This window comes from Lithobates pipiens, unplaced genomic scaffold (assembly GCF_037356315.1).
Source record: "Lithobates pipiens isolate NorthernLeopardFrog02 unplaced genomic scaffold, aLitPip1_a1.2 Scaffold_18, whole genome shotgun sequence".
Classification (NCBI taxonomy): Eukaryota; Metazoa; Chordata; class Amphibia; order Anura; family Ranidae; genus Lithobates; species Lithobates pipiens.
This window is the reverse complement of record NW_027507758.1, coordinates 563,740,064-563,764,923: the sequence shown is the minus strand read 5'-3', so window position 1 is coordinate 563,764,923 and position 24,860 is coordinate 563,740,064. Positions and strand designations below refer to the sequence as shown.

The 24,860-nt window shown below is 40.5% G+C and overlaps 1 protein-coding gene and 1 long non-coding RNA gene across 2 annotated transcripts in view; one reads left to right on the top strand and one right to left on the bottom strand.

Annotated features, from left to right (window-relative positions):
- Window positions 1–7,340: 7,340 nt before the first annotated feature.
- The window catches only part of KCNK3 (potassium two pore domain channel subfamily K member 3), a 151,985-nt gene continuing 134,465 nt past the window's right edge, over window positions 7,341–24,860 (bottom strand). Inside the window, exon 2 of the mRNA XM_077488982.1 lies at window positions 7,341–14,908. Coding sequence (XP_077345108.1) covers window positions 14,061–14,908 — 848 coding nt within the window. The 3' untranslated portion in view covers window positions 7,341–14,060. The remainder of the gene's footprint in view (window positions 14,909–24,860) is intronic.
- Window positions 16,213–22,411, top strand: LOC143988999 (uncharacterized). The gene is made up of 2 exons (XR_013276953.1): window positions 16,213–16,356; window positions 21,862–22,411. It is a non-coding gene; the product is annotated as an uncharacterized LOC143988999 (long non-coding RNA).

Here is a 24,860-nt window from a genome sequence, read left to right as displayed (position 1 = left end):
AAATTGTATATATATATTTATATTTCACAGAGTCCTGCATTTCCTTTATATATGCAATGTTTAAGAAATGATCCTATTTATAGATATGTATAGATCTCTGTACAAGTACACATTGAAGCAGTGATATCTCTATACATATAGAATATGTTCTATCTATTTACATTAAGTCAAGTATTTAACATGTTGATAAGGCTCGGTTCACACAGGGGGCGACACGACTTGCCGCGTCGCCCCCGTTCTGTACTACGGAACCGTTCTAAGAGGAGCGACTCGAGTCGCTCCGACTTAGAAAAAAGGTTCCTGTACTACTTTTGGGCGACCTCGGGCGACTTGCATTGACTTCTATACAGAAGTCGTTTGCAAGTCGCCGCTGAGGTCACGGCAGGTCGCGGCGCGGCAAGTCGTGTCGCCCCCTGTGTGAACCGAGCCTAATGCTTTCAAAGAAATGAAGAAACAAAATGAGTGGTACCATGTCAAGTTCCGTTTTCTATAAAGAGACAAACAAAACAACCTTTTTGAGTGACAACAATTTGATATCAAGAAACAAAATGACAGTCATCACTCTAAATCAATGTATACAGTTATGGTTTCCTTAAATGGTTGAGATCATGTCAAGACGTTTGATATTTTGTACAGTTATGGTTTCTGTAAAGACACACAAAAAATTGGAGAACTCTGATTAGTTACTAGCATTTAATATCAAGATTTAATATCAAGGTACCAAAATGACTAGTGTTTAAAGTAGAACTATGAGTTAAACTTTTTTTTTTTTCATTTTGGATAAAACAAGAGAGGGTTACAACCCCTGTCAATTTATTTTCCGCCATTTGTATCCCATTGGGGAGATTTCCCTTCACTTCTGGTGCCATAGTCAAACAGGAAGTGAGATAAAATCCCTGCAAATTGAGGGTATTCATTAGGGACCCCCCGGTCACCAGAATTAGTATCCCCATTGGGAGACTTCCCCTCTATGACTTTTCTGGGGACAACCCAAAATTTGGGATTTTCTTTTACTTTCACTTTCAAAGAAAATGATAAAGGGGACAAATATAGAGGGGGAATGTCCTTAACGGGGGTGCAGATAGCACCCTCTGCCCTCTATCAAAAAAAGGTTTTACCTTTAGTTGTACTTTAACATGAGTAGAAAATGAGGACCTTGTAAGAAGAACTTAAAGAGACCTATTAATACATTTGTTCACAGAAGATTTATATAACTTTCACCCAAGATTTATACTTTTTTGTAATTTACATTGGAAACTCGTATAAATCCTGTGTACAAGTTTTTAATCCTGCGTGATAAATTTATAAATAGGCTTCGAAGTGTTTTTAAAGCCAACCGTTTTTTTTTCAATACAGTGAGGAAGTATCTGTACCTCTATGGGGTTTATATTGATGTCTGTGTCCCCACTGGGAAAATTCAGTCCTTTCCTGGACCAAAGAATGGCATCAGTCCTGCCCAGTTGGCTTTTGCTGAGCTACAAAACACTTTTATCATATGCAGAGCATTAATGTGTGTGGGGGGCACTCTATAGTCAAAAGGAAGAACAAGGAAGGCTGTTAAGACGATAGAATGTAGAATGCACAGCTCTGGGTTTCTGACAGGACCAATGGAGATATATACAGGTATATTTACATACACTATATTGCCAAAAGCATTGTGTCGCCTGCCTTTACACAAACATGAACTTTAATGGCATCCCAGTCTTAGCCCGTAGGGTTCAATATTGTGTTGGCCCACCCTTTGCAGCTATAACAGCTTCAACTCTTCTGGGAAGGCTGTCCACAAGGTTTAGGAGTGTGTCTATGACCATTCTTCTTCCAGAAGCGCATTTGTGAGGTCAGGCACTGAGGTTGGATGAGAAAGAATGGCTCCCAGTCTCCGCTCTAATTCATCCCAAAGGTGTTTTATCGAGTTGAGGTTAGGACTCTGTGCAGGCCAGTCAAGTTTCTCCACCCCAAACTCACTCATCCATGTCTTTATGGACCTTGCTTTGTGCACTGGTGAGCAGTCATATTGGAACAGGAAGGGGCCATCCCCAAACGGTTCCCACAAAGTTGGGAGGATGAAATTGTCCAGAATGTCTTGGTATGCTGATGCCTTAAGAGTTCCCTTCAATGGAACTAAGGGGCCAAGCCCAATCGCATGAATTCGGACCTGAAACAGAGCCAAAGACACACCCTTCTGCAGTTGGCTCCGTGGTAGCTGTGTGAACCAGCTCTATTGAGAGCCGCATAAGTGTGAACCCAGCCTTACTGTTCATGTGCGTGTAAAGGCAGGTGTCCCAATACTTTTGACAATATATATATATATATATATATATATATATATATATATATATATATATATATATATATATATATATATATATATATATTAGAAAGCACATATACTATATTTGAGAGACGTTCAAAGTTAGGATTTATGTACACTTTAGGACCTTTCAGCGTCAGAAACATTGTCTGCTGGTTTATATAAGCCTGTAATTTTAGCTGAATTTCATTCCGTAAGCTAAAAATAAACACATTTACATAAACAAGGCAGATGTAACTTAAAGAGTAGGCCTAGGGTAATGACAATACTGCACCCCCCCTTCATTTTAATAGGAAAAGCTTTAGTAAATACATTTTAAACTTATTGCACTTTTCAAAGTATGGATTTTTATTAATTTATTGTTTGGTGTGAATTTTATTTTGAAATTGGGTTTTTTCAGGAAAAATCACAACCCATAAAACATTTTGCTCTACATTTAACACTAGTATTATCACAAGTGGCCAACTCCACTGAAAAGTGATACTTTTTTTTTCAGTAGATGCTGGTGAGTTTAATGACCTTTAGGCTGGGTTCACACCATAGCGATGCGCATGCCTCCCGCCGGCAGTTCACACTGCCCTATGCGGACTGCTGGGAGTGTCAATGAAATGTTAATGACACCCCCAGATCCGTCCGCATATCGCAGTGCGATCTGCACACTCGCACAGGAATCGGATCGCATGGTGTGAACACCCATGCGATCCGATTCTGCTGCGGACCAAAAAAAGGGTCCCGTGCGAGTTTGCGGCGGGAGCGATGCGAATTCAGCCATACTATCTGTATGGCTGAACTCGCATCGCTACGGAGATCGAATGTGATTTGCACTGCAGTGCGGTGCGAATCACATCCGGATCTCCCACCCGCAGCAGTGTGAACCCAGCCTTAATAGCAAGAACTGAGAACTAGAGAAGTGTGACACTATCATTTAATTAGTAATGGCCACAGCTGTCCGGTTGAATTGGAAAGTCTGTTCTGTATAGGAAATTGGAAATGTGATTCAGGTTGCAGCAACAATAAAATAATTATGGCCTTGAAACATTATGGTGTATATATTTTGTTTCCTTTTTTCTCTTTTTGTATATTTGATCAAGAATATCTTGAATTTTGGATCATCTTGCTAAATGATAATACCATCACCCCCTTAAAAAAATAATTTTTGGCTTCCTATAGCCCCAGAAGGTTATAAGAACCCCCTCATAAGAAGATATGAAGTTCCTAACATTCTCAAAGTGGAACTTCTGGTACTAGGCAATTGGTGTATTTACCCTACTGAGCACTGATGAGTTTGGCATGGAGGCATTTGAGTGGTTTGCGCAGAGCCCTGCCCTCAACCCTATTGAGCATCTTTGGGATGAATTGAAACTCCAAGTTTGAGCCAGGTCCTCACATGCAACATCAGTACCTGATCTCACAAATGTTCTTACTGGCAAAATTTCCACAGACACAATCCAAAATCCCATGGAAAGCCATTCGAGAAAAGTGGAGGTTTTTAACCAACTCCATAATAATGCTCATGGTTTGGAATGACTAACAAGCTCATATAGGTGTGATTGCCCGGTGTCCACATAATTTTGGCTAAATAACCTATAAGCACTTATAAACACAAGTGTAAAGTGACCTTGCAGGGCAGTGATGGTGAACCTTGGCACCCCAGATGTTTTGGAACTACATTTCCCATGATGCTCATGCACTCAGTGTAGTTGAGCATCATGGGAAATGTAGTTCCAAAACATCTGGGGTGCCAAGGTTTGCCATCGCTGTTATAGGGAATGAAGAATATTCACTAAAGTTAAACCTGCAGCCTGAGAACTATTTTATTATTTTTACCTCGTGTTCCATGGTTTAGCACATCATATATATGTCAAATCAGATAGATTTTCCCACATTTCCACTATAATATTGCATAAATATATTTTATTGTATTTTTGTTGGCATGGATAACTTGGTTAAAAAATGGATGATTTCCATGATGTGTTTTGGCAGGAGTTTTCCTTGGACGTTTGACAGAAAATTGTTCAGATTTTTTTCCAGTAGGAATCCTATTCTATTTTGTTCAGCCATTTTGTGTGTATGATGTGCATTGTTTTTTATTATCATTACTATACATTTATTTAGTTAATAACAAAATTGCCCTTTTTTCCAATTTTGAAAAAGTGAACGGTAATGGCCACGTCTGATGGGAAAGGTCAGTGTGATCTGTATAATTTAGAGAAGAATGGGAAAGATTTTAAGAAAGCCACCTACATGTGACAATCTGTCCTGGAATGATAGCATTTCCAGTTCAAAAGCTGCCCTTGGCTTTAAAAAAGTTAAAGCCTATTTATTTTTGAGTTTTGGATAGACAGTTGCAATCTCTATCAGATTTTTGTTTTTAGGTTTGGGCTCGGTTCACAATACTGCGACCTACAGCATGACTTTGCAAGGCAACTTCCTGGCAATTTGTAGGCAACATGATGTGACTTGAGTACTATTTTTATGAGATTTTGTCTTGTGCAGGTATGCAGAGATAACAGCATACAGGAGGATGCCATGCACTGCCTGGGTAATCGTCCTGCAATGTTGGATCCAAATGACATCAATATAGACTTCCATTCCAAGTCAATGGGCACTAGTCGGATAGAAGTCACCTTAAAGTAGTACAGGAACCTTTTCTAAAGTTGAAGAAACTTCAGTAGTGCTAATTTAGACAGCTCTCATTGGCTAACATGGGATTTTACATGTCATGCAATTAGGGGTCTCACAAGCTGGATCCCAAGTCATGGCAGTGTGATCTGGGTCTTAGCCCCTTGGAGCCAGCACTTCCTGGCCCTTTAAGGGGTTTCAGATGCCGGGAGGCAGGGCAGGGTTTATGATCATGTGACCATTGGGATTGGCTGTCACAGGATCAGAAAGCTCTGATTGCTTGGCTGTCATGGCAGTCACATAATTGGAAAGCTCCCAATCGCAAGAAGCAATCAGGAGTTTTCCATTAGCTGCCAGTAACTGTGCTGGAAGAGCACAGGGCGCATGCTCTCGGCACAGCTCTGTCTGCAAATTGATACGCAAATATGCAGCCTCTCTGCACCAAGACCCACCTGCTGAGAGGCCACATATTTGCACACCATCTGCGCCTAGGGGTTAAGGTGGTACCATGGTCTACTTCAGTGTTGGTAATGGCAAGCGCACCAAAGCTTAGGCATTTCAAACTTCACTGAAGTTGTATGTTATGCACAGTTGCATCACACCAATATTATACACATCCCTTTTCTCAAGGTGGGAAGTGGAAGAAAAGTGTGGGGTGCTGGATTTCCTAAAGCAGGAGATGCTCCTAGTCAGGTCTTAAGCAGTGTAGAGGGAATGATTTTGCTTAAGTAGCGCTTGCAACCTTGGTGGCTGAAGGTCAGCTTTTGGCACCTGTAGGAACTGGGTGTGAGCATGTGAAAAAAAAAACATTTTCAGGCTTGTACGTCATAAAAAGCCAGCAAATTTCAGAGGTTTAGAGCCTCCCTTCATCAGGGGTTGGTTCTGTTAAACACTGAACTCAAATATAGGACTGAAAAAAAATGGAGGTATCCTGAGTGGCCATTAGGTTATTGTGCCAGATGCCGTTTAAGCCATTTTATCCCCTAAAACCTGGGGAATTTTGTATTTTAAAAAAATCACCCTATGTATGAAAAAACACATCTCAGGACTGGAGTCCACTGGAGTGGAGTCTACACTGGGACTTTGTTCCAGGTTTTGGCACTTACCTTAAAATTAATACATAGTCAGGACGACGGATTCGAACGTGATGACGTAAGACCCGACTCGAATAAGGAAGTTCATAGCCAGTAGCCAATAGCTGCCCTAGCGTCAGTTTTAGTCCGTCGGAGTAGCATACACACGAGCGGATTTTTCGAAGGGGACCGGGTCCGGCGGAGTTCCGTCGGGAAAATTTGAAGCATGCTTCATTTCTAAAGTCCGTCAGACTTTTGTGAAGCTAAAGTCCGTTGCAGCCCACACAAGATCGAATAGTCTGACGGACTCAGTCCGTCGGACTTTGGATGTTGAAAAGTCCGCTCGTGTGTACGTGGCATAAAAGTTATTTTAAGGGTTATTTTAGAGTGTTTCTAGTTGTTAGCAGCTTCTAAATTGACTGATACCAGACTTTAGAATATTTGTTGTGATAGCTGAGGATTTTTGAGTGTGAATAACTTTATAGTACAAGCAACTAGAGAGGTCAGTGGGGGGTGTGTTTTAAAGCTATTTTACCACTTGTTAAGAAATGCAAAATATGTATGTCTATAGACTGGGCACAAGTACACTTTATTCCCCATCCGTCCTGTCACTATCAAGCCATGCCATGCAATACTTTAGAATTACAATGTGCTAAACGTATGTTACTAACCCCTTCAATACACTTGCCACTATTGTACCCACAGCACGCTATCCATCCTCTCCATTACACATAATACCTATGGGATTTTTTTGTGGAAACTGTATTTTTTTTTTATATACATATGAAAATGTGACTAAATTAATGTAAATGTTATTTTAAATGAATGTTAAAAAAATTTTAAAGATTGAGACTTGTTTCTGTGCAAAGTGTGTAAGCATAAATGGGACTGTCCTCGTTACATAAGCATTATCTGCTTCCTCCTTAGTAGTACAGCACTGTGACCGTGCCTCACTTTTCCTCTTTTTCACTGAAGGCCTACGGCCACTGACTCTTTATAAACCTATATCAGTCAGAGATTCTGATCATATGATGGATAATCTTTACAAATCTGAATACAAAATTCAATACAAAAAATGCAGAGCAACATGCTGTGCAAACATAAAAACTATCCCTTAAAATACGTCCAGAAAACTGTAAAAGCACTGACTTAAAATGTGTAATACCTATAAATACTACCTATAACATTTCTCTTTAACTGCAAATGGTAGAATTACTGACTTGATCTGTAACTTTTCTTCATAAGCCTGGGCCTCTGGACATTCCAATAATTGTTTAATTTAGTTGTATGAGAAAACATTGGAGGCTTATCAGGATACAAACTTCAGAAGCCAATTAATGTAACAAATCATTTAATTCTTCATTTCCTATTCTGGAAGAAAACTAATAATAATGGTTGAATTTTTTGGATTACATTGCACAGATGCTCTACGAGTCAAAAAGACATTCTGTTCCAATGAGTTCAGGCCAGCTGCATCTTTCTATTCAGATGTGACTCCAAATATATTTTTGTAATACAATTTTGAAAATGTTCAATGTTATTATGAGCAGCAAATATAATGGAAAAAAGTTTTCCTTATTATTTAGTGTACTTCTATTTTTTTTGTGTTCATTTCTACTAAGTCTATTTTACTAAAGCAGCAGAGATTGGTCACTTTGTAAAGTATATCTATGTATCATTTTGTAAATAAGACAAAGCTGTGTTCACATTAGATACCCAATCATGTGCAGAGAAAATGAAAGAAACATAAAATGTGCTTGCTCGGTTATCAGCCTTGGAACCGTTGGGGGACCAATGCTGCATCCACCTGGGTAAGTATGATTCCTAAAAAATCCTATAATTCTCTTTTAATTAAATTAAGTAAACATAGATTCGCCTTATTTGATAACCTAATGCCGCGTACACACGGGCGGACTGTATGGTGTACTTAGTTCGTCATACAATCCGACGGACAGTCCGTCGTACTTTCGACTGAACGGACTTGACCACACACGGATGCACAAACAGTCTGTCGAAAGCTTGCACGATGACGTGTACAGCACGTACGACGGGACTAGAAATAGGAAGCCCAATACACAGCAAAGCACCCTTCCGCCGTGTAAATCCTTTCTGAGCATGCGCCATTCTTAGTCCGTCGAACTAGCATACTGATGAGCGGATTGTCCGCTGAAACCAAAGTACGACGGACAGAATTTCTAAAAATCCGAAATTCTTAGTACGCCAGACTGCACGCTGAAAAAGTCCGCTGAAGCCCACACACGAGCGGACTGTCCGCTGAAATGTGTTTCGATGGACTAAGTACGCCATACAGTCCGCCCGTGTGTACGCGGCATAAGTGACCCCGTTCAATTTGCAAAGTAAGAATACACTGTAAAAGTGAACATGCTTTATTTGTTGAGACAATCATCCCAACACCTTCAAAGAGGATTCTTGTATATGTTTGTAGTATTTTGCGCACACAGTTCCCTCACACAGAGAATAGGTGCAAAAAACATTAATCAAATTGATGAATGTGGTCACTTAGAGGTCTTACCACCAAAGTGGATTTGGATGACCCATGCCAGATCTGAAGTTCAGTGTTATTATTTGATGGTTCAGCTTCTGAGAGAAAGGGACTAAAGGCTACGCTAAAAGTTCTTTCTGCTTTCTATCTGCTTCTGCTCTTGCCTGAGCACCTTTAAGTTGACTGCCAATGCCACCAGGTCTCACCCTTCTATCTCCTTCTATCTCCTCTCCTATAAAAAGGATGTGGTACAGCCTCTTTGCTTCATGATCTGAACTCCAGACATATACAAAAACATAAATAAATGTGATTATGTACTGTACTTATTAATCCATTATTCCATATTTTTAAAAGATAAATTTACATTTTGGAACATGTTACATGTTACCTGTATTTAGGGTAGAACATATAACAGGTCCCAGCAGCTGCAGCCTCTCCCCTGCCCAATGACAGTGGGTGGGCATCTTCTATGGGTGCTCTCTGTCCCTGTTTGAAAAAGACGTGGCCATGCAGAGCTCCGCCCACCCTGCCATGTTATTCATTCGCAGTTCTCTGTGAATGGGAAACTACAAGTCCTAATAGTCTTTGTGGCTGTCGGCTTGTAGTTTCAATGAACTACCATGGCACTGTTGAGCACATCTGGTAGTTCATTCTCATAAGAAGAGCGTGATTTGACAGCCTCACCTTAACATCCATCCCTAATATATACATACAACTTGTATGTACCTGGTAGTTCATTCTCTTTCTGTCAGTGTGTGTTTGTTCACCCGTACCAGATATGGGCAGACAGATATACTGAGAAGTCTGCATGAATCCTGCATGGCACCCGCGATCTTCTGAGTGCAATGCTTTCCAGGCTCCAAGTAAAAAAATTAATAAATGCTCATTTTTTACCTGCAAGAAGATGTGCATTTATTTGTTTTTTTAAAAGGTGAACTTACCCTTTAAATGCAATTGGTGCTAAGTAACCAAAGTTCAGAAAAGTCAGATCATTAGTCTTGCTGTGTTTTCTGTCTTGGCTCTTTAAATATTAGGAACTGGTTAGACATTTAAATCCTTTGGCAGGTAAAACGGCTCCAATATATGTATCTTTGTATATAGCTGGAGTTCCGCATTAAGCAGACCTCTGGCAGACTGTGGGATTGATTTACTAAAACTGAAGAGTGCAAAATCTGGTGCAGCTCTGCATGGTAGTGAATCAGCTTTTAACTTCAGCTTGCTCAATTAAGCTTTGACAAAAAAAAACATGGAGGCTGATTAGTTTCTATACAGAGCTGCACCAGATTTTGCACGCTTCACATTTAGTAAATCAACCCCTATGTATTAATAGTTAACAATATCAGCTTACAAAAAATAAATAAAAAAATCCCACTAAGATAGATGGAGAGACATTCTTTTTCCCTAGTTTTAGAAAGTGCACGTTAACATTCCTTTCCCTGAGCATGCATTTTCTTTATGGCAAAGTTCACCCAAGCAGTTTTTAGTGCCATGCTATCTATCCTTCTTTTCTCTGGGCAGAAAAAGACAAATGGATTAGTGCTAACTGAAATATATGGAAGTTGCTTACATTAGTGCAGTGACCTTGCTAAATGTAGTCCTCAGGTTCCATCAGGGATCCTATTAGAATAGATTTTATGTTCTTTTCAACTTTGGTCTCCATTGAGTGCTCTGCTTTTTTGCCACAGTTTAACATTGGACTGTTACACTTATCAAACTAGACAGCATGGTGACATCCTTGCTTTGCAGGATCAGAAATATGCCTTGTGTTTGTGTGGGCTTTCTCTAGGTGCTTCTGTGTTCTCCTACACCTGTGGTTTCCAACTTCAGTCCTCAAGTACCCTCAACAGGCCAGGTTCCCTTAGATAAAATAGCTGTCATTGATATCAAGCCATTGAGATTGATTTAAAGCACCTGGGCAAGGTTAAATTATATAGTGAAAACATGACATGTTTAAAGTACATGAGGACTGAGGTTGAGAACAACCATCTTATACTCTAAGCCCTTGTACACACGGTTGGAGATTCCAACAGAATGTGTCCGATCGGACCGTTTTGTCGGATATTCCGACTGTGTGTGCTCTCCATCGGACTGTTTCCGTCGGAGTATCCGACGGACCAAGTTTTCCAACTTGTTGGTAAAATTTTCAGACAAAATGCTCCGATTGGACATACTCCGATCATGTGTAGAGAATTCCGATCAGACAAAGTGCCACGCATGCTCAGATCAAATTCCTACATCAAAGCTATTGGCTACTAGCCTGATGGTAGTCCCATTGTAACGAAATAACGTCATCACATTCTGAACGATCGGATTTTCTGACAACTTTGTCCGACCGTGTGTATGCAACAGTTTCGGACAAAATCTGACGGACAAAATCAGACGGATTTGGTTGTCGGAATGTCCGACCGTGTGTACAAGGGCTGAAAGTCTTTTACTGAGGGTATTGATAGAGAGAACTTGGTGCAGGCCACCTCCAAAATATGAGTCAGAGAGACAATATTGAGCCAAACGAGTCCTACAGATGTCCACATTTAAATGTGACGTCTTCATACTGTGCCAGATGTTATAAACAGAGTTGGAGTTTTGCATGGTCATTGAGCTTCACTGCACAAGGCCAAATTATACAGGTTTACTGGAAATTTTTGAAATCGATCCTAGTATGTTTGATTCTCTGGCTGTGATAGAGAATTCGTAGGCTTCTTCCTAGGGGCAAGCATTGATGTAAACACTAAATACTGTGCGTGTGTATCAGCAGATACAGAACTATGAATTGATGGAATAGCACACTGGCACACTGGTGATAACAACACAGAATTAGAAAAGATGGACTAAAGACAGAATGAGGAAAGCTTCTTGTTGCCTGCAATGTAAAAAAAACAAAAAAACAGAAGACGCAATAATTACAACAAATTAAAGAGGAAGTCCATCCATTTTTTTTTTTTTTTTTTTTTTTTAGGAATAGCTAAGGGATAAAAGTTCTGTCAAGTTTTTCTTTCCAGAAAAAAGACATAATGATGTATTGGCACCAACTACTGCTTGTGTGTACATCTCCATAGATTCTTATTCGGCCAACTCCTCCACTTTTTTGGTATAAATCATGTATTTCATAACTAAGCTAAACTATACATTATAATAGGCCTGGAATTTTTCACTTGGATAAAAATCAGAGTTAGAATTTACAAAATTATTAGCATTTCATATGTGGTAAAAATATTCATGGCAAAATCCTTTCAACCCTAATACTGCTACATATACTAAAACTAATATGCTAGCCCTGGGTTCATCCACTTTGAAAATAAATATTACACACACTGTATGCAAGACACATTTTGACATATAGGCATTTGCCTAGTGCAGACTGTGCCAAGCCTAGGAATCTGTTTATACGTACAAATTTTAACAACATGTATTGTATATAGACGATTTACCAAATGTTTGTGGACACCTGACCATAACACCTACCTATATGGCCAAAATTATGTGTAAATTCCTCTAAATAAGTTCAGGTGTTTTCCACAAAGGTACTGTTGTACTGTAACTGCAACAGCATACAAAGACCTTTTATACAACTTCAACCTTGTGGCAACAGTTTAGCGAAGGCCTTTTCCATTCCAGTATAACTGATCCCCTGTGCACAAAGCCAGCTAGATAAAGACATGGAACTATTGTGGAGGAACTTGAGTAACATACACAAAGCCGTGACCTCATCCTTAATTAAAATCTTTGGGATGAATTGGAACACTGGTTTGCGAGCCACATCTCCGGGGAGTTGGCATATCCAAATTCATGCTTTTTGAAAGTTGTCTAACAAACTCATTTTTGTGTTATGGTCAGGTTTCCACAACCTTTTAGCTATATAGTGTTTGTCCAGTTTTTATAATTCATACTGTATAGATCAATTGATGCAAGGGTAGCAGCCATTATTTTGGCTTAGACTCTCTAAGATGTTCAATTTGTTTTAGGTCCTAGACTCGTGTGACATTTTCTGGGATCACAAACTTCATATTTCTAGTGTCTTGAACTCTAATAATGTGTGGATGTCAAATAATGCACTCTGGGCCTTCTAAAACTGATGGATGGTGGATCTCATCTGACATACATTCTAATACTTTAAAGACAACCATGATGTCAAACAAAATGGCTGCCTCACTGTGTTGGTGATGTGTACCCTTTGATCAAATCTAAAATAAAACAGATATATATTTATTTCCACCAACCACTAAAAAATCAGTATTGGGTGGAACTTTCTACTTTAAAATAGATGGTTTTCGACTGTTCCCAGGCTTCATTTGTCTTATAGACTTCCTCTCAAAAATGAAAGGTGGGTTTATATCAAATTGAACTAATTGGCTTGATTTTTAATGTGCTCTCTGGTGGAGATCCAGAAAACATGATTTGTTGCAGGGACCTAAGGATATGTGTCAAAACACCTATTTTAAAGAAAACATGTCATAAGAGAAACGTGAGGCTGCTATTGTTGTTTTCCTTCTGAAAAATATACTTTTCTTGGGTAAGAGAGCTAAAGTATTAATGGCTAATTCCATATTTTGCAAAAGTATAAATAAATAAATAGATCAATGTCACAGCACTTGTGTTCCATTGATAACTTCAAGTGCCTCTGTCGCAGCAGCAGATGGGACTTCTCGTTTTTTTAATTCACAGATTCTAGAAAAATAAATGATGTGGCCGTGCGGGTGGAGCCATTCTCAGCCATGTTGAAGAAAAAAAATACATTAACCTGCTGGGAGTAGAGCTTGCTCTGGGTCGTTGGGTGTTGTGGGGGTTGTAGACTGCAAACGTTTCATGTTACGCCATGAATTGAGATGTAACATGAAATAATCTCAGAAAGACAGTTCTAGCTTTTAAAGCAAGGGGGTCAGATTGACAGCCAGGAAACCAGCATTTTCAGAAGGAAGTCAACAATCGCAGCCTCCATGTTTATTTAATAATAGAGGTCATTTAAAACATACCAGTGTTTAGTGCTGATCAAATAGGGAAAATCCAATCTATTGAGAATTATGCAAGCTTAGCTTCCAGCTAATCTTGAACCGGATGAGTCTCCACAGTCTAGACTCATTTTTATATATCCGGGCAAATCAAAACATCTGCAATTCACCTGATTTGCAAATTGATTTGCTCATCACTACTGGTGTGCTACTACACCTCAGAAGATCTAAAGCCAAGCTCTGTCAGAAGGAAACAATCCTACTTAGTCCTCTTGGATGCCGCCCCTAAAACCTACTTTCTATTTCAGGCAAAATGCTGTAGTCAAGATAATTCCCTTCCCATGAATTTCCACTTCATAATTTCTACTCAGTTATATTCAATTCCAAAGAGGGGATTCAGAAATCTCAACCTGCCAGAACAATAGGCAAAAGCAATGGCACAGATGACAGTGAGGGTAACTATACAACTAACAAAACTTGCTGCTTGATCCACTGAGGTATAATTTTGTTCTTTAAAATTTTCAGTGTCAGGTGCAGTTACCCTTTAAATAAACTCACTTTATTATACATTATAAATAGATTTCTGTTTTTTGGATCAATGTATGTTACACAGAACTTCTCCGCTTCATAAGTCCCCTAAAGGCAGAGAGACTGTGGAGTCCCGTTGATACTGAGCTAATGGCTGAATGCTGGGTATTGCAAATGCATCCATTGGACGGCGTGCCCATGTATCTCCCTGGCGAGTGGTGGTTTTGCTCCATGCAGTTGTCTGATGTGGACAAATCCCGAGGTATGATCATGGGGATAGAGTACTGTAGTTTTTCTCTACTCTTATACCACAAACAAGAACACATGGACTGGAAGTGAAGAACCTCAGCGTAGACATTTCGAAAGCCACCACTGGAGGAACTAGTGTCATTGGTGTGTATGCTGGAGTGGCCGTTCAAAAGAGCTCGATGTTCGGCATCCCTTTTTTCGTCCTCTGCGTTCATAGTCATGAACCTTAGGACCACCAAATTTAGGAATGCTCCTATGACTGTAAGTCCCGTTAATATGTACACAAAGCTAAAGGCAACATACTGTGGCTTGTTTTGTAGGGCTGCATCCTTCTGGAGAGCCACATAGTCTCCAAACCCAATGGTGGTGAGGGTTATAAAGCAGTAATAGTAGGCATGGAAAAAGCTCCATTGCTCATAGTATGAAAAAGCAGCTGCGCCAATGCACAATGTGCTTATGCAAGAAAAAAATCCAATAATGACCATGTTGGCCATCGAAACCTCAGCCCGTCTCATTCCAAGGCACTTCTTGATGCAGTAGAGGAGATACCTTACAAGGGTATTAATCCTTTCACCCAGGCTCTGAAACATGACCAAAGTCAGCGGAATCCCCAGGAGAGCATAGAACATGCAAAAGACCTTGCCTCCATCTGTGCTGGGAGCAGCATGTCCATATCCTAAAAGAAAACACAAAAAGGGTATCAGAACTTGCAAGTAGTAGTCCACGAGATGACCTAAAACTACACATCTATAAGTTGGCCACAAACTAATATACTAAAATTCTTAGATTTTTTAATCTCAGGATGTTGGGCAGGAATGCATCAACAGGGCCATCCATGAAGTGGATTTAGTGGATTTTGGTTTGCGCTTCAGGAACCAGCCAACATATGAACAGTGTATGACCCGTTTGAGACACTGTGTACAAGCACATATTTCATAAATGGAACATGAAGATTTGCCTGCTTTTATTTGCATCTTCAACTCAAATTGACCATGTCCTGCCCCAAACATTCTTCCCAGCTTGGCTGATATTAGCACAAAGAAAGGAAATCATTAAATCATTACAAATATTTTTGAAAAATCAAATCTACTGTATGTGACAATGGATGCTTTCAATGCAGGTAAGTTTATAATTTATGAGTGATAAAGTGTATTTAAAACCCTTTTTTATTTTTCGATAGGACATGGAGGGGTTAGGACCTCTGTCAGGTTCTAACAATGTCTTTGTTACTGCAGGGGAGATTCACCCTCTACTTGTCCTGACGATAGTAAGAGAAAATCCAAAATTAGTTTTCAAATCCAAATGTTATCAAGAGGACAGTATTAAGGGGAGGGGGAAATCTTTTAGTTAGGACCTTTGTTCTAGTTACTTGCCAGTCCACTAATGAAGAGGGGATTTTCTTTCATTATGGAGAATTTTCCCCCACTTGCATATCTTGATGATTCTGTTAGTGGATCTTTGTTCCAAGATCTGGACTGGGAACATTTGGCGTGAGGTAATTGCACCCGACTGGAATGTACCACAAAAATTAAAAACATTGTCCCCAGAACAGGAAATTTGAAAATAATCTCCCAGTAAGGACAGAGGCATCAATAAAATGTTGATCGGGGTTTTAATCCCCTTACCACTTGTAGCCAGGGCCGGTGCTACCACTAGGCGGACTAGGCAGCCGCCTAGGGCGCACTGCCGCCTAGGGCGCCCGGCCACTGGTGACCCTCTTCCCTCTCTGTGCAGCCAGTAACTAAGTCAGTCTCAACACAACAGGCAGCCGCTCCCCAGTCCCTCTGTACAGTGTCAGAGGCGCATCGGCGGCGGAGAACTGTGTCATCCCCTGCGCCTCTGATCATCACAGTGCCAGACTGCTAGTAACCTGTCTGTGTGTTTCACTGTCACCACCAGTCTCTGATCATGTTCCACTACAGCCAGCTCTGCTTCTCTCTCTGCCCAGTTCCTATACACTGCATGGTCCGTTCTCCCCCACAACTCCGCCTCTTCCCCTCTCCTCAGCCTTTCCAGCAATGTCCATTGTCCAGGGCTCGATGCTTTTAGCCTCTACTGTGCGGGCACTCTGCAGGATCAGAGCGCTCTCCCACCGACACAACACTGCCAACATCCCCTCTCCTGGTAAGAGACTTCATGATCTCTGCTGCTGTTTCTTCTCAGCTCTGTTTTCCTCCCAGTGAGGCTGTGGTCACATGTAGTGGAGCCTGGAGAACAGGCACATGTCCCGCATGATGCTGCAGCCCAGTTAGAAGAAAGTAGCTGAAAAATATGTCACCAGGCAAACCATGTGTACTGTATAGGGTCTGAGCCAGAAAACAGGACACCAGGGTGGCTGGGGAACTGCACATACAGAATCCTCACAGTGTGTAGTGGTATTGAGCAGCAGACTATAGCTTTGGGAAGGATGTCCTGTCACTGCTTCAGCGCCCCAGCAGGTATGCAGATGCACACAGGTTGGGTGAGACACAACCAGAGTGATGGTAATATTGCTCATAACATCATGTAATACTGACTGAACTGCACTCTACACATGTGTCAAATATAGTATTATGTCCTGCACTGGTTGACAGACCTATGCTGCTTGCTGCCTCTTGTATTTATGTGTGCTTTACACTGCTTTCAACTTTGCTTTGTCCGTTTTGCTGCCAAACAGACAGATCATGGATCCACTGCATCCACTTAAAATTCCTTCCAGAAAGTATAAATAAAATTGGACATCCCAGTGATTGTATGGTTAGGTGGGTAGTCTATACAGATGTGACTCCCCCAGCCTACATACAATTGTGTGTAAAAGTGTGTTTTTTTTTAGTGGCTGATTGTGTGTTAAAACAACATTGTCTTGAGTGGCGGTGTAGAATATTTGATATTTAATATTTATTCTTTTTAGTCATTGTGCCACATTGCTTTTTAGATGGATTTTATTTCATGCTACATCTCACAAGGTAACTTATTTTATTAGCAGCAGCTATTCTTTATTGCTGCTAAATTTTTTGTATTTTGGAGGGGGAAATCCTCCATAATTGTACAAATCACTGTTCAGCCATCTCTGATCTGATCTATCATCCCTGATCACTGCCCAGGCCTGGAGTACACAAAGATGAGGTGTCCAGGGATCTGTCCTGTCAATACCGCCTGGCGATTGCTGGCATATACAGAGCTGGCCCTCACACACCAGACTTTTAGCCCCAGTTCACACTAGAACGCGGTACAGGAAAACCACCATCCATGTGCATTTCCCACATCGCATTTGGGGGGGGGGGGGGCGGCAAAATTAGGTTTCGCCTAGGGTGTCAAATATCCTTGCACCAGCCCTGCTTGTAGCACCCTTCACTTAGGTAGGTGCTAGAGTTAGGATTTTTGTGAGAGTGCAGGTAAATTAGGCAGGCCTAGCTAAAAGCTAAGCCTGTTTGTTTTGCTCTGTGTGGGCTGGGAGTGGCCCAGAGTAGGCTGGTGACTCACAGATAACATCACTTCTCAGTTACCTCCCTCTGGCTTCTAGAAGAGAGGAGGGAAAGAGGGGTGGAGCTGTCTGAGGTGTCTCAGGGAGCCCTGAGCAATCCCCGACTAGGATTGGCAGGGGGCAGGCCTCTTTGATATACCCAGAGTCAACACAGCTGGGGGAGTTGTTGTCGAGTGAAAGGAATGAGGATGGAGTGCTAGGCTGTCGGGGGCTTTTGAAGGCACATCCTGGACCTAGGACTCAGGTGCAGGAAGGATCCTTTCAAGACTGCATGAAGGATCTGGACAGGAGGGACAGAGAGGAGTCAGACAGGACAGCAGAAGCTAGTATTGCCAGGCAAGTCTTCAGGAGGGAACCACCAGTGTATGTGTGGTCAGGAGGGTCGGTGAGTGACAGGCACAGTTGGGAGGACTTGGGAGCATGCCTCAGAAGACTGGGAGTGTGCAGAGTCAGAAGAAAGGACTATGATGTCATAGGCAGTGGAGTCAGGGCAGCTGCAGCCAGGAGGGCTTGAAGAAAGAATACTGGGAGCAGTAGTCCACCATAGGACAGCTAGCATTAAGACTTTATAGTCTATTTTTGCTACACAAAAAAACGGGCCCGCTGTCCCTGCCTACAAAAGGCAGTTTCTAAGGCCTGACTGAGTCAGAGTTGGGCCTAACCATGTGCTAGTTGTGCCTGGAGTCAAATGTTGTGCAGGAGGAATTTGGAGAAGAGTTTGTACAAAGAGTGTACATAGTTCTGTGCCAAATTGACTGTTATGAAATTCTACTGGGCATCCCATATATTTCCATCCCTATCCAAGTTCAAATCCCTCAATAAAAATACAAAATCAAGCATATGGACTGTTCATTTCCTCCAAGGTGATTGTGAGGTGAATGCCGGGATGAGCAGGGTGACAGGTGGACCACAACTTTGAGCAGTCCCTACGGGGGAACCGCTATGCACTATGTACAAACAAATTGACTGGAGTTTACTGGGAGAAACCCCGGTTATACGTTCATATATATATATATATATATATATATATATATATATATATATTTTTTTTTTTTTTTTTGCTTGGCTGTGTGATGTTTTCTGAACCCCTGGCCTGAAACAGGCATGCAGATTAGGAAAATGCATACTTGATTCTGATCAGTGACTCAGAAACACTGAAGCCGCTGGTACAGCATGACAGCCAGGTAACTAAAAATGTCTGGTTTATATCTGTAAAATGCTCTGCAATTATAGGAAAATTTAACCCACAGAAAGGAGAATGGCCCTATTACTGCACATGTGCTGTACCGCAACACTGCTGTATAGGTTGATAAAGTCACAGCAGACATGGTCTCTTTCCTGCCACTGATGATAGAAGATCTGATCTCTGCGTCTAAATATACTTCTATAGAACATTGTACAATCCAAACTATTTTTTTCTACAATACAAGAAATGCATTTTTTTTCTTCTCTTTTCTTCTGCTGAGCTAACATACATGTCCGCTCGTTTGTATGTATTTTTAATCCTTTATTGACTACATTCTGCTCTTCAAAGACTGGGAACATTAAAAACACTGCTCAGATAGTAACAATAAAAAGTAAAGGAGAGGGGGCCCACATAGACACTGCTTATATTGTGTGCCAGAGAATCAATGCAACTATACAGTCATTCTTCTCTTCCAGACATGCCGTATATATTAGATTCTGGAAAGCTTCAAATACAAGTAAGGAAGATAAAATAAATATCATTTAAAGCGAATTTATAACCAAAATGTTTCTTTTTTTTTGTTTTGGATTAAGTATGGAAGAGTTAAAACCCCTGTCAGGATGTTTTTAGCTGCTTATGTTCAGTTGGGGGGATTTCACTGCTTCACATAATGGTCCAGATTGGCGACCGGAAGTGAGAGACACAAAGTGAGCAGAAATCGCATCTTAGACAGGTATCACTAGAACAAGTGTCCCCTTTTGGATCATTACCACTCCTATTCTAGAGACAATCTGAAACATTTTTTGGATTTCCCAAAAAAACAAGGGGTATATTACTTTTGTACACTATCCAAAAGTAAAAAAAAAACAAAAAAACTTGGCTTTATATATACTTTGTGTATTTATCTCCTTAATAATTGTGCTCTCCTCCTTCTCCCCCTCCTCTTCTATATTTCTGTTCTCTTATCTTGCCCCCCCCCCCCCCCTCCCTTCTTCTACTCCTTCACTTCTGCTATATCTCTCCTCTTCATTTATTCTCTAACTTCCTGTCCTTCCTCTATCTCCAATCTCCCATTCCTCATCTTCCTCTCTCTAACTCTCTCTCACTTCTCCTCTCTATCCCTCCTCATTCTATCCTTTCCTTTATATCCCTATCCTCCATTCTACCTCTTTTCTCCCTCTCTCCTTCTCTCCGTTTTCTCCTCCTCACCTCTCCCTTTCCCCCTCCATCTCTACATGTCTCCTCACCTTCTCCTTCTGCCCCTCGTCACGTATATTTCCCCTTCTCTTCTTCTCCCCCTCCTCTCCTATATTTCTCCTTTTCTTTACTTCACTTCACTTCCCTTCTCTATCTTCCCTCCTCTTCTATATGTATCCTTAACTTCTCTTCACTCCTATATCTCTTCCTTCACTCCCCTACTATCCTTTCTCTTACCCATTTCCTCTTCTTCTCCTTTTTATCTTTCTTCACATCTCATCCTCCCTCCTATTCACCATATCTCTCCCTCTCCTTCTCTTCACTTCAATATACATCTGGTCTCTCCTCCTATCTCGAGTTCCTTTCCTCCTCCTCAGCTCTTCTTCTTTCCTATTGCTATTTGAAGAACCAGCAACATCACTTTTTATCTCCTGAAAAGCTGGCTGTCCTCCCTTCTTCTTCTTCTTTCACTTACACATAAAAGTTCATTAGAACAGACTTTTTAAATTTATAGAGTGTTATGGAGAAACTTAAGAGGATGGAGTACAGTATGCACAGATGAAGTCTGTGGGCAGATTTACAACACCTGTTAGCATTCAACCAATAACCGTAGGAACCAATTCCAACCCAAACTTTTTTTTTTTAGCTTTAGAGCAAATGAAGGTTTAGCTCTGGTTTTATTGATATTTATGCAAAAGAACTGAAAAATGTGCTGGTAGAGCAGGGACTGGTCAGAGGGGTTTCAAATTTAAAGGAGTTACATTTCTAGGAGTTGCTAGATGTGTGTAAAGACATTATAGCAATGTCTAAAGGTTTCACTGAGAATTCTATTGCTGTCTTCTTGCCTAATTCCAGGCCAAAATCATGGGGCCCCATACAACCTACTTGATAGGGTCCCACCCCTCTAACACCTTCTATCAGCCTACCTGCCCACTACCTCACATTTTGTACCCACCATTACCCCTAACTTTGCACCCACCCACAAACCACCTTACTCTATACCGCCTGCATTCCCCTTTACCCTGCACTCTGCACCACCTGCAGCTCCCAATACTCTATACCAGGGGTAGGGTCCCATGAGACATTGCAAGACCCTAACAATCACAGGCATTACTCCTAGAGGCAGAGGCATGATGGGATTTGTAGTTTCAAAATAGCTGGAGAGCTGAGGTTCTCTACCCCTGCTCTATACTCTGTGTCCTCTATTGTCTATCGATAAGCCAGGGATGAGCAGAGAAAGTGGGGACCCAGGCTTAGGAGTTTAGTGGACTGTGAGATGCCTACAGGCAGCCCCCCTGCTGACTTTATGGGGCCCGGACCCCATATAGGAGTGCTGTCTTTACTCCATCCCCTCATTGGCAGCCCTGGCTCTAGTAAACCTGCCCCCCCCCCCCCTTTTTTATCTTGAAATCATAGGGATAGTAGAAGATGTAAATCCCCCCAATGGAGTCACAGACAGTAATTAAACCTGGCAGGGTGTTAACAATTTTTTGCTAAAACTGGCATTGCCACAGGTGCTACGGAAGTGACAAATAAAAGCCATTCGATAATTGTCATATCCCTGTAATTTTGGTGAAAGAAATTTTGGAAAACTGTTTACATTTCATAAAAATGAATTGGTACCAATGGGCAAGGCAAATTTAGGGTGTTTTATTTTTTTTATTTTTTTTTAAGGTGCAAAGTTTTTAATGATTTTAATGACTTCTGTGGTTACAAAACTTTCTGTTCTTGTGTCAAAAATGTTCTCTGATTCATCACATTATTTTCTTTTTTCTTTTTACAGAAAATGTAACCAGCAAAGAAACACTAGGACTTTATTAAACCCAAATTCACTCCAGTAGCATACCAAGGGAAATTGAGACTTTTTGCTTAAGCACACGTTTCGCAGATGGCAAAATTGATAGTTTTTAGCAGAATCAATTTAGTAGACCTACCTCAACTCCTCCCCAGAAACTAAAGGAAAAACCATGATGGAGATCAGAAAATGTTTTTTTTCATCAAACACATTTCCCAATTGCAGCAACATTGTACATGTCTTGCCAACCTGCAGCTATCATTATGCACAGTGGATACTACAGCAAGGACCAGACAATTATATGAAGGGCTTTATTCAGAGACTAATTAAAATTCATTTTGTTATTTGGCAGACACCACGTTTTACTGTTTTGTCCATGGATGATTGGGATAGGGAAATTTAATGATACCCTGACAATGATTGACTGTGAAAAGGTGGGGTATAATTAAACAAAACATTGAACAATGCTGTGTCTCTGCTCTTGATAGAACGTAGAATAAACATATTCTGACTATTATTAATCGCAGACAATGGAGAATGATCGCTATTGTTTTCACTGTGCCTGTTAATGAATTACATATCAATACGGGGCGGACAATCTAAGAATAGGAGGGTGGGTAGGCTTCTGTGCAGATATCTTATTAAGTACAATAGTTAATTGGCTCCGATGGGGGAAATTTGTCCTTAATGTACTGATATTTCTGCTTAATGACTCCATTATTAGTCATTTTGTTTGCCTAATATCCCCATATCAATGCAGCAAGGTTGGTTTACTAAAAACTTTTTTTTTTTTTAAACCATATACTTTTTTATTCAAAATTATCTTTTTACTTTACATCAACACTATTACATACAGAAATTTCCCACTGAACATTTAGAACAACTGCATTAAAGCGGGAGTCCGCTGGGAGTTCCGCCGTATTTTTTTTTTTAAAAGCCAGCAGCTACAAATACTACAGCTGCTGACTTTTCCAATGAGCGGAAGGTCCACTTTAGGGTGGACCTCTGCTTTAACAGAACACTAAACACAAAGACAAAACAAACAAACTAAAAAAATAAATAAAAAAAACAACAAAAAAGAAAATCCTAATAAACTGTACAACTTCCTGATTATGCAATCTTGTTTGATTAAACAAGCTCCAACAAAGGATGACAAACTCTGCCCTAATTAGAGCAGAATTCTTAAAGGGTAATAACTAGGGATGAGCCCAATGTTCGAGTCGAACAGTGAACAATATGTGGAGTTTGCTGCAAATTTGAAAGCCACAGAACGCTGTTAAAGTCTATGAGACACTAACATGAAAAACCAAAAGTTTTAAAGGCTTATATGCAAGTTATTGCCATAGAAAGTGTTTGGGGACCTGGGTCCTGCCCCAGGGGACATGTATTGATGCAAAAAACAGTTTTAAAATGTCTGTTTTTTCAGGAGCAGTGATTTTAATAATGCTTAAAGTGAAACAATAAAAATTTTATATTCCTTTAAATATCGTACCTGGGGGGTGTCCTTAGTGTGCCTGTAAAGTAGTGCATTTTCCCAGTGTTTAGAACAGTACTACAGTAAAATTACATTTCTAAAGGAAAAAAGTAATTTAAAACTACTCGCAGCTGTAATGTATTGTCAGGTCTTTATTTGAGAAATATTACTCATACAAGTCATTCCCTGGCTTTACTCATACAAGTCATTCCCTGACTTTAGAGGAACGTAACACAATACCCCCAGGATATAGAATTTAGTCCACACACTTCCAAAAGTTACATAGTTACATAGTTAGCCTGATCCATCTAGTTCAACCAATAAAAGGGGAAAAAAATCCTAAAAATAAAATTAAAAAAACATACAATCCTATACCCATGGTTGATCCAGAGGAAGGCAAAGAAAAACCCAGCAAAGCATGAACCAATTTGCTCCAGCAAGGGAAAAAAATCCTTCCTGATCCCCCCAAGAGGCAATCAGATATTCCCTGGATCAACTTTACCTATAGATGTTAATATCCAGTTATATTATGTACATTTTGGAAATAATCCAGGCCTTTTTTTAAACAATCTACGGAGCTGGTCAGAGCTAGCTCTTGAAGGAGTCTAGTCCAACCATTTCGTATTTGAAGACAAAAGTTTTTTTTCCTCCAGATGTAAAGTGTGCCCCCTTGTCCATTGTGATGACCTTAAAGTGAATAACCCAATACTCAACACTTCCCCAAGTGCCATAGAAGGCTGATGAAACATAGCAAGGGAAACACCACTCGAGGTGAGTCCACCATCTAATGCCCCTATTTATACTAATGTCCCTATTTATGTCTGGGTTCAGATACAGCGTGTAACCATAATTAATACAAGAAATTAAGGTGGATTAACGGACACCAAAGGAAAATAAAACTCCAGCTTCTTTATTAGAACAATTACAATTCCTGAACTGATGCGTAATAATAATCATGCCATAGAAGGCTCTCACTGGCTACCTTCTCTTTCTGGTTCACAATGTACAACATCTCTCCATCACTCACAGAGAGACTCTGACTAACATAGATTGATAATTACAAGCCCTCTCTCTTGTAATGGTCTAGCAGTCATGGTGAACCTTGCCACCCCAGATGTTTTGGAACTACATTTGCCATGATGCTCAACTACACTGCAGAGTGCATAAGCATCATGTGAAATGTAGGTCCAAAACATCTGGGGTGCCAAGGTTCGCCATCACTGGTCTATAGTCTCTGTAAATTGTCAGTCTCTTGTAAAATATAATTACCCAAAGTAGGTTTCAGAAAGATGGTTAGGTTTGGGTACACAATGGTTTCTAAGGGGGTTTTTGGTAGATGAGGAGCAGGTCTGCAGGTATAAATTTGTAATGGTCTCTACTTTAGGAGCTGAAATTATTCCAATTATGTCATTCATACTACTGACAAGAAAGGTAATAAATGTCTCCATAATATGCAGTCAGACTGTTCTTATATGAGAACAATTGATCCCCCTTCACTCTGTAAGTTCAATCC